Source organism: Lygodium microphyllum, chromosome 13, assembly GCF_053477565.2.
Source record: "Lygodium microphyllum isolate KBCC chromosome 13, Lygodium_microphyllum_v1.1.10, whole genome shotgun sequence".
NCBI classification, from domain to species: Eukaryota; Viridiplantae; Streptophyta; class Polypodiopsida; order Schizaeales; family Lygodiaceae; genus Lygodium; species Lygodium microphyllum.
Window position 1 is genome coordinate 68,364,890 of NC_141147.1, and position 17,939 is coordinate 68,382,828.

Sequence of the window (17,939 nt, forward strand, 5' to 3'; positions counted from 1 at the left end):
ACACCACAATATTGGGCTTTATCCATGACTGTTTGTAGATGGATTCTCTATGGAAGTGCAAAAAAGGGAGTCTAAATTGCCTATAACGAGTGAAGCGACACAATAGGAGATGCAATTGACAATTACTCTAGACCCCATCACTTTCAACATGAGCTGACAAGCATTCTTTACTTCAGTTAATCACTCAAAACACAGGCTGGACTCATTATCAGATTTTCTGCAATGTGTTGGATTGTGAACTCTAGAAGCAGATAATCATTTAAATTAGTACAAAGCAATGACTTTCACACAATAAGAGTGTAGTGCAGATACTCTTTCCTAATAGCAGCAGATTGGTTTGCCCTTCGGATGTTTGTATCTTGAATGGTATAGCACCATCTGAGCTCTTAGGCACAAGTGAAAACAATCAAGACATCATCAGATTTCACACAGGCACTATCATAACCAAAAAGCTCTTATCTTCCTGTGAATCTATTTCAAGATGTTTTCCAAAGGTAGTGAGTTTAAGGATTGTTTTTGTTGACTTGCACCTAAATATCTAAGCTATTCCATCTGCCAGCAGCAAAAAGGAAAGACCTGATGTTTAGGGCAAACTTACAATGCATAAAGCTTGAACATTTGTAAGCGTATTAAAAGTAGGTGTCCTACTTCACATCCTGAAGTATGTTCTATGCACCTGCCTTAATCAGTGACATTCAACTGCCATTGGCTTGCTCATACCAACCCAACTATACATCGCTTACAGTTGTGTTTCTTTCCTTCAGGAAACTGGAAAGGTGCATTTTCAGATGGTGCCCAGTCTCCTTGTTGAAATTGAAGAGCTAACAAACCATGTTCATGAATTCCTCAAATCTGATGTAACAGAGGGCTGTTTTGGGCCATGCAGCAATATAATGATGGTTGTGCTAGTTTTCTAAATTTTCTTTTCCACAAACTTACAAAATCTGCTAGATAAAAGCATGGCCTTCAAAAACAGCTTGAGCAGGTCCTGTCATATAAATATGATTGTCCTCCCTCCATTCAATCTCAAGCGGGCCACCAGGTAGATCCACCGTGCATTTCTGAGGGGAAGGGGGGATTCAAAAAATTTATTTAGTGCTGCATTGACATTGAGATATTGGAGTCATTTGTCTAAGGAAAGGTAACATGATAAACAAGTCCAACGTCCAATTACTTACCCTGTTTGCACGTCCTTCTAACACTGCTGCAACTACTGCAGCACAAGCTCCTGTCCCACAAGCAAGTGTAGCCCCTAAAACCAAGCCAGTTCAATTGATCAGGCCTCAAAATGCAGCAGCAGCAACACAGACAGAGAGGACAATTTACAGCAAAATTGTGCATGCTATAGGACTAGGTCTATGTCAGTGGTTCCCATCAACTCATAATGCGACTTGCTAGCTTCTAGATCAATAACTTACATACACACCACCCATTAAAATAATACACAGATAGCATTCATCAATCATCATGCTCCAGAAAACATAAATCTATAACACCAGCAGCATTTGAAGAACTACAACAGCATTGAACTTACCTGCACCACGCTCCCACACTCTCATCCGCAGGTGAGAAGGTGAAAGAACCTGCACAAATTCTGTTGCAAACACACAAAATTATTTACGACTTCATTCAAGTGCGTTAACTTTGACCAAGCTCCCAATTTAAACAAACCTAACACCTTACCTGTGTTTGTTCTAGCTGGGAAAACCTCATGATGCTCAAACTGAGGGCCTATGCATTCCAATTGTAAGGAGTTTACATCTAATTCCTGTAATTTCCTCAAGCTTAAGAGCACATCAACCCAATTTGTGTCTCCAATGGGGCCAAAGAGAAAGTAAGCCATTTGAGTTTTGGTTTCCATACCTCCTCACTCTCCAATCCAAACGTCACACAATGAGGGTTCCCCATGCTTACACAAGTCACCAGCCACGTCTTCCCGTCCACAACCAAATGCTCTTTTACAACATGTCCATTCTTGTTGCTGGACAGTTTCGTTGGCACATCACTTGCATTCAAAATAGGTGGTCCCATGTCTACTTCAACCTACAAAAAAGAGCAAGCTCTCTCTCTCTCTCTCTCTCTCTCTCTCTCTCTCTCTCTCTCTCTCTCAGAGTATCTGACACATTGTAAAGAATCAAGCATGCAAAAGACCATTTCGCAAACATGCAGGTCCCATATGAGTTACATCATTAAACCTTGAGGAGAGGCACCACTTGAGTACCCTTGACTGGCCGAAACAACAGTTGTCACCAGAATGGACTTGGTTTTTGTTTGACAATCACTAGGGTCTATATATTTGCTATCAAGACTTCTAGGATCTACATATTCTCTTGATACTTGTTTTGGTACTGTTGGTGTGGTTTAGGCCAATGCTCCCTGAACTACAGTTGCAACTTTGACTATTGGCAATATAAGAATTTGCAGATTGATTGAGAGACATTCTGCATTAGTTTATTTCTTTAACTATGGCAATGTATCATGTTGAACCATATGGTTGATCATATTGGAATTTGGCATTGGATTGGATCCATGCGGTTTTGGTCCTTAATCTAATTTATGAAGATACAAAGATGACATTTGGCAGTTTTCAGGAGGAAGATAAGTTACAGCCTTCAGTAATTTTGGCAAATAGTCAATTACGTATCTCTAACTCTACATATAAACCCAAATCCTAACACATCAAGGTCTAACTGTAATGTACAAAGTTAGTGGGGCGAGAGACTAAGTGTGATGAGCATGATGGACAATCGTGGAAGCCGCTGATAAAATTGAGGATATTGTATTCATGGCTAAAAGTTTCATGGTTGAAACTTGGGTGGTTCAAAACATTTCATTTGACTATAAATACAATTGTATTCCAAGATGATGATGTCGCATGTTAGCATAGCAATAGTGTTATGGTGCTACATTTGATGGCATGGCAATCTGCTTAATGATGTAGCAAAAATCAACAGAGAAGGTAAATTTCGATTTTGTATTTAAATGTAAATAAAACAATTTTCATTAGTTAAAAATGAGTTTTTTGAAAAAGTGAATCATCGATACTTTTTTGGGCAGACAAACAGTGATATTTTTCAAAATTGCTGCCCATGTTTGGCAGGTTTGGACACAACAAGAAACAAAGAGCTATATTATAGTTTGGATATGGCTCGCTCCTATCAATTATTGTTCAGCATCCAAGTAGGTCTATCTAGTGCACAAGCTATTGTCCGAGCACAACACGCTATTATGACAAGCCAGCAAATTGTTTTCTAGATTGTCATGTTGGATCTGATGATTGTGTATTGGGTGTTAGGCATGGCTGCAACCTGTTAGGACCTCTCCTACTAGCTCATGTGCTGCTGCTGAGAACATTCTGGATCCTGATGAAAGAAAGGGTTGGCAACAAGGAAGAGACGGAAAAGAGGTCAGTTATTAAAGAGTTCTTGATTGAAGATTTTCAGCAACAAGTTGTAACACAAGCCCTTGAATCCCTTAAAAATGCAGACAGCCACTCTTAGCAAAGATTTAAGGTAGACCTAGGTGGCTTCTCATGCTGAGCTATTTGTAGACTCAAGACAGTGTAGCAATCAATTTTCATATCAATGTTCTTTTAGTAAATCAAATAAATATCACAAGGAGCACCAGGGTTTGAGGCCAAACTAGTGTTTGTGTCCATTAGCAAGGGCATTCCAACTTCCATGTGTTCTTTACCTTTTCTGATTAACAATTTCAAATTATCATTGTGACAATCTATGTTTTCATGACCGTTAATTATTGAAGAACAGTTTCACTTCAGTTTCTAGGAAACTAGGGGGCTGAAATGCTTGTTAGCCCCCCATAATATTGAGCCATTAACCGATATGTCAATGACGGGTAGCAACCCATGGACCATATGGCAGCCCACATAGACTTGGCTTTTGTGCTACCATGCATCATTCCTCACAACATGTTACGAGTACACATGTGAGGTGCAACTTAATTATTTCATCATATGGGACCTAGGACACGAGATATTAGTTGAAGCCAAAGGCAAAAGTTGTAATCAGTTATGGCTAACAAGTAGTAGGCAGTACCCAATGTCAAATGTAGGCCTAGACCAATTTATTGGCCACTAATATCAATGGTGACATTAAGGACTGGGCATTAATTAATTAATTAATGCCGATCTAAAGGGTCAATCACTTCTCAAGGACATTGGATGACAATTAGCCTAGCCAATGTGATTATTGACTAGTGAAATTAATTTTTTGAGTGATAGAATAATTATTAAATTAATATTATGAAAATTAATTTAATAACCTAGATAATGCCAAGAAATGGGATTAGCAAGTTGCCACTTGGCAAAACTTGCTAGTGCAAGTAGGAAAAACGTTTTTGAGGGCTAGTGGAGGTCTATTCCAACCATTGTTAGAGAGAAGGAGGCTGTTAGAGAGAAAGAAGAGGGTGTAGAACTGATCGGCCACCATTGGAGACCTATCCAAAAGCTTGCAACAGCAGTTTGGAGGCTCACAACAAGAAGCGACAGCTCCAAGAAGTTCCCACACTGCAGGTGACTACTATAGGCAGCTGGTCACATCAGATTTTGGCCTCCCAACTGCAAGCAACAACATCCATGGCTTATTGGGACAGGGCAACTACTATTTTGTGTAAGCTTTCGCGAAGAAAATCAAAGATTTCTCTCTACAACATTTTCTCACATTCTCCGACCATTTCTCAACTCCTCTCAAAATTTTCCAGCATTCTAAGTTCTCAAAGGAAGAGATTCAATCAATCTCTCATATAAATCCTAATTTATAACAAAAATTAGGGTTTGACAATTGCCTTGGAATGCATGCCCAAAATTAAAGACCTGGGACTTAAATTCCAACATCGAGGTAAAAGAATTTCAAGGAGATTCAAGAAGCTAGCCAACAAATATCAATTTAGGGCTAAATTTGTCTCGCAAGGAGCAAATTGAAGGCTCACTTGTGTAGCACTTGGATTAGTGGAGGAGATCAAAGAATCTCAATTGTACTCCATCCATTTGCAAAATAAAAGATAAAGAAATACCAAAAGGGGCGCTAATTTTGGGGCCAACAACCACCCTATCCATGGAGGAAGTCTCATTTCACATCACCATATGGTCCTTCCCACTATCATTTGGTCTTGTGATTGGTTGCTTGGCCACTTGTTTGCAGTGCAGCATTTTTACCTATTTCCTAGTTGCTTGGCCATCTACTAGGTCATATTGGGCCATCTATAGATTCTAGTTGTTATCCCTCCTCCGACCCATCATTGAACATATTCTAGAAACAATCACCTTTAGGTAGATGAAGTCATGATCTATTAGAATTCTGCTCCCTTGGGCGAAAGTTTGCTTGCATTCATTGTTCAACTTCCACTTTTTGGCAATTTTATCTCACATCAAGAGCTTTCCCCATCTCCTTCAATCCCCCATAAGCATCCCTCTACAGCTACTAGGGCAACAATGCCAAATAATGCAACAAGCTTCTAAGGTTTTAAAACCTTTTTTAAATTTTTAGTATATTATGATGGCGTCTACGTACACAATCTTGTATGCTAGATCGATTGTGTGTTATCTAAAGTTAATGATTTCCTCCTCTGCAACTTTTTCAAGTAGATTTCCATTTATGAGAGCATAACCAACTACAATTATTTGTAGGGCTAGCTTTTGGGTCATAGCCAAATCTTTGGATGGCGCCCTCAAACTATTGCCAAGTATCCCTGGAGTATTTCTGTCTTGCAACGTAAACCAAGCTTGCATATAACTTGTCTCCTCAAGAAATTAAAGACATGTTATCACGTTAAACTTGGGACTTGTTTCCCATATATAAACCTTTCAACCTCCAATACAAATGGCTGTCATAAATGACCAGCAATGCTAGGAATCAAATTGCCCCTGATTTGACTGCAATTTGGACACAAATTGGTTTTCAAGTTCTTTCATGCCAGCTAAGGCAAATGGGGATGGGAGTACCCTTCAAATCAGCTACAATTTCTTCAATCGCACTTGCTAATCCGCTGCCCATGTCCTCAATTAATGTGCACGTCCCAAGGTGGCTGTGAAAACCCTAATTTCTGCCATAAATTAGGGTTTAGCAGCAATAGACCACTGTTGCCTTTCACCAAAGGTCGGAATATGCTGAGAATAACACAAGGAATGTCAAAGAATGAGAGAAAATCAGCTGAAGGAAGTATCGTTTCACACAATACCTCTAATGGAAATTTTGATGGTGCCAATAGATTCAAAAGGGGGGTAAAATCTAGTGCACTTGGCAAGCCTTTCGATGCTGGCCATATCCTGTCATGCATGCACGATCAATTGTTGCTTAATTTTAACAGCCTCCTTGGCTGGCGTCCACTCCTACAACAGGTAGCAACAACATTCAACAGCTCCCTCCTCCTCCCCTCAACGTCAAAATGCTGGCCTCCACACTTAACCAACCCCAATAGCCTTCCTCATGCACCGTGCAGTCTGTGCTGTCTTTGGCTGTACTCCCTCTCTATTTCTCTTCTTTTCTCTCTCTTCTCATCCTATCCTCTCCAAATGGCACCTCGCTATTGCTCTATTGCTGATCAACTTCATGGCCCTAATTACTGAACAAGGAGTGCTGTGACCTATCATGAAAGTATGGTTTGTACAAAAACGATAGTTGTACATGGTTTTATCAACTATCGAGCATCCCCAACCTCTTATATTCCTCTTCCAACTGATTGGGATCCTTTCAACCATGAGAAACTTGTACTTACATGGGATTATGATGATGCCCATGCATATTCTGCTCTTCAGACTTCTCCGATGCATCTCTAAAGAGGTTCTCCCAGTGATCACCTCCTACAGAACAGCTTCAACAATATGGGTATGGGAGAAGCTTTAGATGTTGTACAAGGCTCCATCGACTATGTGTACAATGACTCTCTATGGACAGTTCCAACAAATGAAGTTCGAGCCAAAGGATACTATCCATTCATTCTTACTTTGCGTTACACAGGTACAATCAACTTTGGCACATGCAGTCTACCCTTCCACAAGCTCATCTCGTGGGGACTATGCTCTATAAGCTCCCTCCGGAGTTTGATGAACTAACCTATGCTATGCAAGCCAAAACATCATAGACACCAGTCAGTGTTACCCATATGCCCTCAATGCTGCTTGAGCGTGAGATGTCCTTGCAATTGCAAGGGAGGCTTCCATCTCACTATGGTGGCCATGATGACACATTTGCAGTTTCAAAGAGGGGTGACATGAAGAAGTCAAAGGGCCTACCGCTATCACTATGGTAAGAAGAGGCATTTGTACAAAGATTATAAGGAGTCAACAACTTCAAGGAAGAAGAAGGAGAAGCAGTAGTACTATATGGACTCTTCTGATGAGTCATCCTCCTCCTCCAACTCCAATTTGGATCCTCCAACCAAAGCCAACACCAAGGAGCAGAAAAGGGGCTTGGCAACCCCTCCTATTGCTTTTTAGTGCAAGTGATGCAGTCATCCCTCATGACTCTCCAATGCCAAAGAATGTGTGAGAGGGTGGTAAGTTGGGGCATATGAGCCTCGTTTATACAAGTATACAAGTGAAAAGGATCTAGAGAGGGACTTTCCTTCCACATCAACTGAAATCTAGCACGTTTTAAAATAATGGAGTTGGGATTGACTTTCAAGTTCATGATGGGATGTTTCTTAATAGAAAGCAAGATTGGCTCCTAGTCCAAGCTCACATGAGAGGTCACTTTGGCAATTTGACGGAAGGCGAGGAAACCATGGTCACATATGGTTAAAGCCCAAATGCATTGTGACAGAATAGCCATGCATGCTACTGTGAGGCATTGTTTGATGGACATAGGAGCTACTATGATTCTTCTCTTTTTTCAAGAGCTAGTATGATCGACATTGATATCAAGTTCTCTTCGAGAAACCTTGGTAGTGGCTTGATCGCCCACTACTTTGGTATCCATGGTCCTATTCTAATAGTCTTTGTTTTATGCCATATGGACTTTGTCATTATCATGGTATCATTGTATTGTATCTAATCAACATGATCTAAGAGAGAATGCTAGGAGATTAGTCAGCTCATGAGTAAGTTTGTGCATGTTTATTTGTGAATTGGAAATAGCATTTTTAAAGGCATTTTTCTAGTACTTATTATTATGGTTTCTAGCATTTATTGATCGACTGACTATATATTTTAGGTCATTATGATGTTGGCCAACTTGATGCACTTTAGGCATTATTTTATACCTGTATATTCATGGGCTTTCTCTTCCTTAGTTTTTATTCGATTGCACACTTCCAATGCACATTCTATTGGAGAGGGAGCTGGTGCCAATGCCCACACAGCCAATCACTCACTATTATAGGCAATTGTCTCGTGTTTGAAAAAAGGATTTCATTTTTCGAGCATGTCTCAAAGTTCTCCTTTTGCAATGTTCTTCTATTCTCTCTTTTCTCATGTTGTGTAGTCTATTGCGATAGTCCTCTACACTTTCATTGCTACACCCACTTGTGATAGGGGGAAGCTACCACTAGGGGGGCCCTTTATCAAAGGGGCCAACAGGACCACCCACCCATCCTCCACTAGGATTGCAAGGTTGCTTAAGCCCTGACTATCCCCTACCTTAGCATCACTAAACTTCAGTAAAGTCATCCTCATCCACTAACAAGTGCATCTCTGATTACTGACTAGATACCTATTGAGTCGCCTTGACCCCAAAGCATGTACACTCAAAGGCCTAATGATCAAAAGCATTACATCTAAGACATAGCCAAGCCTGTCCTAGAACTATGACCCGCTGACTAAAATGTTTTTTTTTTTTTTTTTTTTTGCACCAATCTCCAAAATTATAGGTATTTTCTTGATGTTTGACATTGCCGCATGCACCTTTGGCACCCTACTCCCATCACCACATCGGAAAAGGACACAAGGAGCACTATGCCAAAGAGCCATCCAAAGTCCTCCACTAGTTGGCAATACTGATCCACAAGATTAGGGAAGAGCGTAACAAGGTGTCTAGGGAATCAGTAATAAAGCCCAAAGTTTGAGATTGTGAAACCACTATATCACGAAGCCATGTAAATAACTCACTTCGCAAACACAACCAAAGAGCTTTTCACAAGCTCTTGGGCTACATTTGCTCAAGTAAGACACTTATCAAGAATACAGGTATACTCTAATACCATGTCAAGAAATGACTAAGCAACCAAAGAGACCATAGGGTTTGTAGGGGATACAAAGTGTGTATAGGAAACACTGAGAAGAAAAGAGAAGAGAAACTCAAATGAATCAAATGAAATAATGAAGTGAGTCCGATACAAGGGTGTCGTAGCACGAAGCATGCCTTGGAGCAAGGAGACTGTCGAAGAAGCCTCGGAGTCTACAAACGCAAGGATGATGAGATGTCCCCTGGAGTAGGGAGACTACTAAAGAAGCCTATTGAGTCTACAAATGCAAGGATGATGAGGTGCCACCTGGAGCAAGGAGATTGTCATCAAAGAGGAGCCTCTGAATCCGCAACTTAAGGATTATGATTGGTGACGCCTAGAGCAAGGAGACTGTCCTCAAAGGATAAGGAGCCTCTAAGCATGCAAACGCAAGCTTGACGACTAATGCTAGCTACTGGAGAGTGAAGCCAAAGAAGACGGAAAAACCAAAAATTAAAAATGCAAATGTAGCAACCTCTAATAATGAAAGCACCAATTGGAAGAGTAATGCCTAATGATTGGGGAGTGACTAGGAACCAAAACACAAAGGTATGGAGCCAAAAAAGCTGACGCCAGCTGATAATGCAAGCGCCACGTGAGTGGAGGACCTCCAAGACAGCCAAATGCAGGGATAAAGTGTCGCTTGAAGAAGAAGGGCTGATGATAGGCAAGTGGATACTGACGCCACAAAAGCTTGAGCACCAAACACAAAGGAAAAGGACTTTGGAAGCTATTGTTTGTGTGTGGATGATGATCATGACATCAAGATGGACTCCAAACGCAAGCCTGATGCAAGGATGCAAGGCTTCTTAAGAAGATGAAGGAAGCACCAGTTGAAAGAGTGACGCCTAATGATTGGGGAGTTGCCAGAAACCAAAACGCAAAGGTATGGAGCCAAAAAAAGTTGACGCCAACTCATGATGCAGATACCAAGTGAGTGGAGAACCTCCAAGGCAGCCAAATGCAAGGACGAACTATCGCATAAAGAAGAAGGGCTGATGCCAAGCAAGTGGATATTGATGCTAGCAGGGACGAAATGTTAGCGATTCAGATCCTGGTCAGTCGGACTAACCAGTTGGACTGCCACGTAGCAGTCCGACCTGGTACTGCACCAGTCGGCTGCATTAACCGACCTGCCTGTTTTTTTGCGCCCAGTTTTTGGCTATTTATAGCCGATTTTTCCAGCAGTCTCCCACATTCTTCTGCTCGTAGATTACAGGCTGGAGGCTCATGCAGATTCCGTCTCTGTTCGCAGATTTCAGACAGGAGATCGTGCAAACTGCAGCGGACTTCGAGATGAACAGCAGGTTGCATCGTCGAGGTGGAGACACGCAGTCCAGCGCACTGCGCCCGTGTATATATCTGCATATCTTTGTATACAGCAGATCTTCATCTTCCACTATCTTTCTCTCTTCTCTCTCGGCGTTCTCTCTCTCTCAGTCCTACACTTCCGCACCGCTGCACTCTGACATGGTATCAGAGCAGTGTTGAAGGGCTGACTGAGTGCAGAACCAACCTGAAGAGGAGTTCCTATCGCGACACAAGGCTGCGTTTTCAGCGTTTGAGGGCAGGCAGGAGGGCTGCGCCTCGAAACAAGGCTGAAGCGAGCGTGGGCGCCCGGGAAAGGAGTCCAAGTAGTGGATTTGCTGCTGTTTACTGCTGTTTGACGAGGAGGAAGCTTGAGTTTTCAGCTTTCAAGTGCAGGTTTTGCTTTTTCATCGCCTCCGACGGGTTAAGAAGTTTCAGGACGCGGAAGAGCCCTAGCAGGCTGCGTTTTCACAGTCAGAGGGGGCTGCTTTTGCGTTTGTGAAGGCATTACAGGTGAAGATGTCTACAGAGATTGACTTGGAGTTCTAGATGATTATGGACCGGAAGGTGCCTATCTTACCGGCTCTTCCCGCAGATCAGAAGCTTGATGGCGACAACTACCGCATCTGGCGCGTGATGATGTTGGCCATCCTAGAGTCCTATGATTTGGCGGAGCTTCTACAGGAGCAGATCGACCGGCCCTCGGTGAGAGATGAGTCCAAACTCTCTTCCGATGCTCGTGCGGAGTTGGCCAAGGCACAATCTCACTGGGACAAACTGAATGCTAGGATTCGTTCCTTTCTTTTTCTGTCTTGTACTACAATCGTGATAGCTCACATCGAGCACTTGATGGTGGCTCGGGGAGATATGGCTGGACCTTGATCAGATGTATAACCGGATGACCCTTATGAAGCGGGTTTCTTTGGAGGTACAGATGCGGACCTTGTCCGTGAACAAGTCTTCTTCGTTGCGGGAGCACATCAACAAGCTTAGACAGCTTCAGATACAGGTTCAGAATGCCGGGAAGCCGATTTCCTCCGAAGACATGGCGATCACACTCTTGTCCCAGTTGCCGCCACGATTCGGTGCTTTCTACTCCGCCCTTATTGCTTCGGGGCGGGAGTCCACTCTTCGGTGGGAAGAGTTGGTTCCTATGGTCTTGGACTAAGAGGAACAACTAAAGGGACAGAATGCTTCCAAGTCGGAGGCACTGACAGGTCAAGCCTCTCAGAAGAAGGGGAAGGACCAAAAGAAGAAGAAGAGGGATAACGAGTCAAAGAAGGACAAGGACAAGGACAAAGAATCCACATGCCATATTTGTGGAAAGACTGGCCATTGGAAGAAGGATTGCCCTGACAAAGACAAGAAGGACACCAACAAGAAGGACACGAAGGATTCTGGAGCGGTGGCTGCACCCTCATCAGCTGCGTTTCTTCATCTAGCTATCATTGACGACTCTACACCGAATGCTTCTGATGCTGCGATGACAGCTCCCCAAGCTCGAGAGTGGATCGTTGACAGTGGTGCCTCCCGGCACATGACTCCTTCATCAGATGGTGTTACCCAGTTGCGACCTTCGCATGGGCAGATTCTCATTGGAGATAGCTCTTCGGTGTCTATTGCAGGACGGGGTGAGATGCAGCTTATTCCAGATGGACGCGGCGGTACCCATACCTCAAAGGTCTTGCATGTGCCAGGCTTAGGGTATCATCTACTTTCGGTTCATAAGCTTTGTTCCCTTGGACTTCTGGTGGAGTTTGACAGTGATTCGGTGCAAGTCCTTGATCGTGGGTCAAGAAAGGTTCTCTCATCAGGATATGAGGAGAACGGCATCTACAAACTGAAGTCTTCTACCGCTCTCTCTACTCTTCTTTTTACCTCTCAGACACAGTTAGAGCTATGGCATGCTAGGTTTCGTCACCTTAATTATGATTATCTTCGGAGGGAGTCACGTGGACAGCTTGTTCGAGGGTTGCCGGATATAGTGGTGAGCCAACAGCCATGCGTCTCCTGCATTCGTGGGAAGCAGCATAGCAGCATAGGGATGCCATTCCCCACAAAGCTTCGCGGCGGTCTACTTCACTGATAGAGCTTGTATCTACGGATCTTTGTGGCCCTATGAGGAACGAGTCCTTGCGAGGGAGCTCGTACTTCATGTTGATCGTAGATGACTACAGCAGGATGACATGGGCCTATTTCTTGGCATTGAAATCAGAAGCTTTCTACCACTTCAAGGATTGGCTTCTCTTTGAGGAGAACCGATCGGGCCGGGGATTGAAGACCTTGCGATCTGACAAGGGTGGTGAATTTGTTTCTAATGAGTTTGCTCATTTTTGTGCAGATAAAGGTATTCACCAGGAGTTTGCTAATACCAACACTCCTCAAGAAAATGGCATTTTTGAACGGAAGAACCGAAGTGTGATCCAGATGGCGCGCACCATGATGGAGCACCGACAGACACCTCAGTTTCTGTGGGCCGAGGCTGTGGCTACTGCAGTCCACATTCTTAACCGATCCCCTACTTCGGCCGTTGAAGGGATGACACCTTTTAAGACTTACTTTGGGACTAAGCCCGATGTTTCTTATTTTAGGGTCTTTGGGTGTGATGCCTATGTTCACATTCCCAAGGCTCATCGTGATAAATTTGAAGCAGCTTCCCGAAGACAAGTATTTGTTGGCTACAACTCCCAGTCCCAAGGCTATCGTTTGTATGATCCCATCAAGCGAGATGTGTACACCAGTCAAGATGTGCGGTTTGTGAAGATTCCGGGCATAGAAGCGGGTGAGGAACATCTCGTTCTTGGAGATCCAGGGGAGAGTTGGGCTCCCGCGACAGTTCCTTTGGAGCCCGCACCTTTTGATTCTGATTCTATTTCTGACACAGAGTCTACTATTCCACCGGTCACCCCCGAGGAGTTACCACCGGTGGATATCCCAGAGTCTTCAGCTGATGGAGAGAGACGAGGAGAGGTCAGGTCCGGCCTCCTCCTCGTTGGGCCCGTGACACACTCCGTGATTCAGGGATCGAGGGGGTCCCTGAGAAGTGGGGACCGCAGGATGGTCCGCGGCGGTCACGGAGGCACCAGGCACATTCTACGGAGCTTGTTTGCTCTAACTATTGTTTGATGACACGTGTTATGCAAGATCAAGAGGCCACCTCCGTATCTAAGGCCGATCCGTAGCTTTATGTACACACTTCCGAGGATGGTTGTGCGCTTTTTGTGTTGTATGTTGATGATTTAATTGTCACAGGTGCTCATGCACAGAAGGTCAAAGAGACGAAGGCAGCTTTACATCGGACGTTCGAGATGACAAACTTGGATCTACTCCATTTCTTTCTGGGCCATGAGATTTATCAGTCTCAGAGGGGGATTTTCATCTCTCAGCAGAGATATGTACAGGAGCTCTTAGTTTCTTTTGCCATAGAGGATTGTCGGACCATTTCTACCCCTATGGATCCGAACTAGAAGGCCACTTCCCATTCAGCTTCTCCCATGGCGGATGCTTCCCGCTATCATCAATTGATTGGATCATTGATTTGGCTCCTCAACACTCGTATTGATCTTTGTTTTGTTGTTGGGCTCTTGGCAAGATTCATGAGTGAACCTCAGACGGTGCATTGGCAAGCTGCCCAGAGGATACTTCGGTATTTGAGGGGGACGTCTGATTTAGGGATTCAGGATCCAGCAAGCACAGGTGGTTCAAATCTTGTTCTTGCAGGTTGGAGCGACTCTGATTGGGCCGATGATGTGGGCCACAGGCAATCTACTACATGTTACTGTTTTACCTTGGGTGCAGGTGTTATCTCATGGAGTAGCAAGAAGCAGCCCACGGTAGTCCTTTCGTCTACTGAGGCGGAGTATCGGGCTGCATCTTCCACCACATGTGAGGCTGTGCGGCTTCGGAGATTGTTGGAGGAGCTTGGCTGCCCCCAGACTCATCCTACTTTGCTGCAATGCGACAATGAGAGTTGCATTGCCGAAATCCTGTTTTTCATGCCCAGACGAAGCACATAGAGATCCAGTACCATTTTATCAGAGAGAAGCTTCTGGATGAGACCATCACTATGGAGTACTACAAGATGGAGGACAATCTTACAGATTTGTTTACGAAGGCACTTCCCCAGGCTCTACTTCAGAGACATGCCAGATCCCTCAGGCTTCTGCCCCGTCCAGGCTCTGAGAGGGGATGTTAGCGATTCATATCCTGGTTAGTCGAACTGCCACGTGGCAGTCCGACCTGGTACTGCACCAGTCGGCTGCATTTAATACAGCCGACCTGCCTGTTTTTTTGCGCCCAGTTTTGGCTATTTATAGCCGATTTTTCCAGCAATCTCCCACATTCTTCTGCTCACAGATTACAAGCTGGAGGCTCACGCAGATTCCGTCTCTGTTCGCAGATTTTAGACAGGAGATCGTGCAGACTGCAATGGACTTCGAGGTGAACAGCAAGTTGCATCGTCGAGGTGGAGACACGCAGTCCAGCGCATTGCGCCCGTGTATATATCTGCATATCTTTGTATACAGCACACTTTATACAGCAGATCATCTTCCACTGTCTCTCTCTCTCTACGTTCTCTCTCTCTTAGTCCTACGCTTCCGCACCGCTGCACTCTGACACGAGCACCAAACACAAAGGAGAAAGGGCTCTAGAAGCTATCGCATGTATATGGATAATGATAGCAGCAAGATGGACTCCAAACACAAGCCTGATGCAAGGATGCAAGGAGTCTAAAGAAGATGGAGAGAGAAGAGAGAGAGAGAGAGTGCACAACGAAAGAAGAAACATGAAGAGAGAGAGAGAGAGAGAGAGCAGAAAATGAAGGAAGAAATATTGCACTTACTGAAATGAATGCTGAAAACAAAGCTGTGGACTGATCAATCCCTACACGCAACCCAAAGTGTTAGTGAGGGCGCCAGATCAGGTTGATGATGACCATAGCACCAAAGACGAATGAAGATGATGGAGTCGGTGTGAGAGTGCGCAACGGAAGAAGAAACACGAACACAAAGGAGAGAGAGAGAGAGAGAGAGAGAGAAAGCAGAGAATGAAGAAAGAAAATCTGCACTGACTGAAATGAATGCTGAATACACTGAAATGGACTGATCAGTCCCTGCACGCAGCCCGAAGCATCAGTGAGGGCACCAGATCAGGCTGGAAACAAAGGCAGCACCAATGCCGGGGTGGGAGAGGGAGTGTGTTCTAAATCTGCAAAACAGTGTATGTGGCTGATGTTTGGGGGGGGGGGGGGGGGGGGGTGCACTAGCCCCCCCAGCCACTAAACTGGCTGACTGGCCCAAATCTGGCCGACCTGGCCAAAACTGGCCGACAGCACCAAAAACAGCCACTAAAGGCTGACTGCCACCCGAGAAGGGAATGCACAACAAAAAATCAGCAACACCTGAACTAACAGAGCTCCTCTGTCTCCTGCCAGACTCTGACAGGAGCTCACAACCAGGAGATGACAGACTGACACTGAAATAGAGCAGGCTAACACCCCCTCTCAGATCATGGGAGGGTCTAAAGACCTAACAACCGCATGTGATGAAGCAAAGAAGCCTAAGGCAAAGGCTTCGTGAAGAGATCAACCGCATTGTCCACCGTGGGACAATAGGCCACTGCCAGCTCCGAATCCACAATCTGCTCTCAAACATAGTGGTACTGAACCTCAATGTGCTTCGTGCAAGCATGAAACACCGGGTTCTTTGCCAGAGCAAGGGCACTCTGGTTGTCCACGCGCAGCTCCGTAGGTCCTGTCTAGGAAAAGCCAATCTCCGCCATCTAGCGACGGAGCCAAACGGCCTCCATGGCGGTCGAACATAAGGCCCGATACTCAGCCTCTGTAGAAGAAAGTGCCACAGTAGGCTGCTTTTCGCTGCTCCAAGAGACAGCACTGGATCCAAGGGTGAAAGCATAACCTGTAGTGGATCGTCTCGAATCCACATCACCTGCCCAGTTAGAATCACTCCATCCAGAAAGAGTGATCCCATCTCCATACATGATCCCGCAGGAGCGAGTCCCCTATAAATACCGAAGAACACGCAAAACTGCCCTCCAGTGGTCCTATGTAGGAGTCTTCATAAAAGAAGACAACAAAGCCACCACAAAAGAGATATGCAGCCGAGTGTGAAGAAGCCAGATAAGTGAACCAACAAGGCATCTGTAACGGGTGACATCAGAAAGGGGAGCGCCATCTGCCAAAAGCTTGGACTCAGGGTCTATGGGGCATGAAATAGGCCGACACTCGGCCACACCATACTCCGAAAGAAGCTCGGAGATGTACCTATGCTACGAGATAAAGATGCCATGTGCCATCTGATAGATCTCCAATCCTAGAAAGAAGTGAAGGATCCCTAGATCCGTCATGTCAAACTCCTGCTATAGAATAGACCGAGTATGCTCCACCTGCGGAGTGTCACTCCCTATAATAATAAAATCATCGACATACAAGATAAGCAAAACACAAAGAGAACCCGCAACCCTAAAGTAGAGGTTGGGGTTATGATCGGAGCGTTGAAAACCACTCTGAAGAAAGAAGCGGTCAATCCGCTCGTACCAAGCACGAGGAGCCTGCTTCATGCCATAAAGGGCCTTCCGCAGCCTGTAGACATGATCCTCCTTCCCCTGCACAAGAAAACCGAGAGGCTGTGAAACATAGATCTCCTCCTCAAGGACGACATTCAGAAAGGCTGACTTGACGAGCTGCAAGAGCCAAAATAACTCGAATGGTAGACATCCGAGCTGTAGGAGCAAAAGTCTCAAAGTAATCCAAACCTACTCTCTGTGCAAAACCCTTGGCAACAAGCCTAGCTTTATGCTTGTCCAAGGAGCCATCTACAAGATACTTGATCTTAAAGACCCATTTCACACCTATCACCTTCCGTTTCTTGGGACGCGGTACAAGCTCCCAAGTATGGTTCCGCTCGATGGAATCGAGCTCTGCCTGCATAGCCTGTCTCCAAATATCCTGTTCAAGAGCCTCCTCCACTATGGAAGGCTCAGAATCCTGAAGAATCTATGACATAAGAGCATAGTTCACATAGAGGGAACTATCCCGTTGGGCCTGTAAGCGGGCTGATCTACAAGGACCTGTAGAAGAAGCAGGAAAGTGAGTAACACCTGAATCCTGCATAAGCTGGCAATACCACAAAGGAATCCTAAGAGACTCCTCGTGCTGCGAGGGAGACCAAGTAGCCTCCGGAACCTGTAAAGCACCTGTCTCAAAAAGGGACTCCCCCTCACCAAGGGAGGGTAGATCCTCCTCATCTGAAGAATGCTCCCCATCGGATGGCTATGGATCCCTAGAAGATTCCAAAGAGGAGGCTGAAGGGGTGGAAGTACTCAAAGAAGGAGTCACATCCGCCAAAAGGGGAGGGGAAGCCGAAGAAGGAGGAGGAATAGGAGGGGGAGGAGCCAAAGAAGAAGGAGGGGTGCTAAGAGGTATCTTGGAAGGA

At 44.8% G+C, this 17,939-nt stretch overlaps 1 protein-coding gene across 2 annotated transcripts in view; it reads right to left on the reverse strand.

The window, feature by feature from the left end:
- Window positions 1–441: 441 nt before the first annotated feature.
- LOC148026736 (diaminopimelate epimerase family protein) overlaps window positions 442–17,939 on the reverse strand; it is a 30,069-nt gene continuing 12,571 nt past the window's right edge. For both annotated transcript variants that reach the window (XM_087691240.1, XM_087691239.1), the window contains exons 7-11: window positions 1,864–2,043; window positions 1,684–1,768; window positions 1,535–1,594; window positions 1,179–1,252; window positions 442–1,061 (exon numbers count right to left, since the gene is read on the reverse strand). In XM_087691240.1, the coding sequence (XP_087547366.1) occupies window positions 948–1,061; window positions 1,179–1,252; window positions 1,535–1,594; window positions 1,684–1,768; window positions 1,864–2,043 (513 nt within the window). In that variant the 3' untranslated portion in view covers window positions 442–947. The remainder of the gene's footprint in view (window positions 1,062–1,178; window positions 1,253–1,534; window positions 1,595–1,683; window positions 1,769–1,863; window positions 2,044–17,939) is intronic.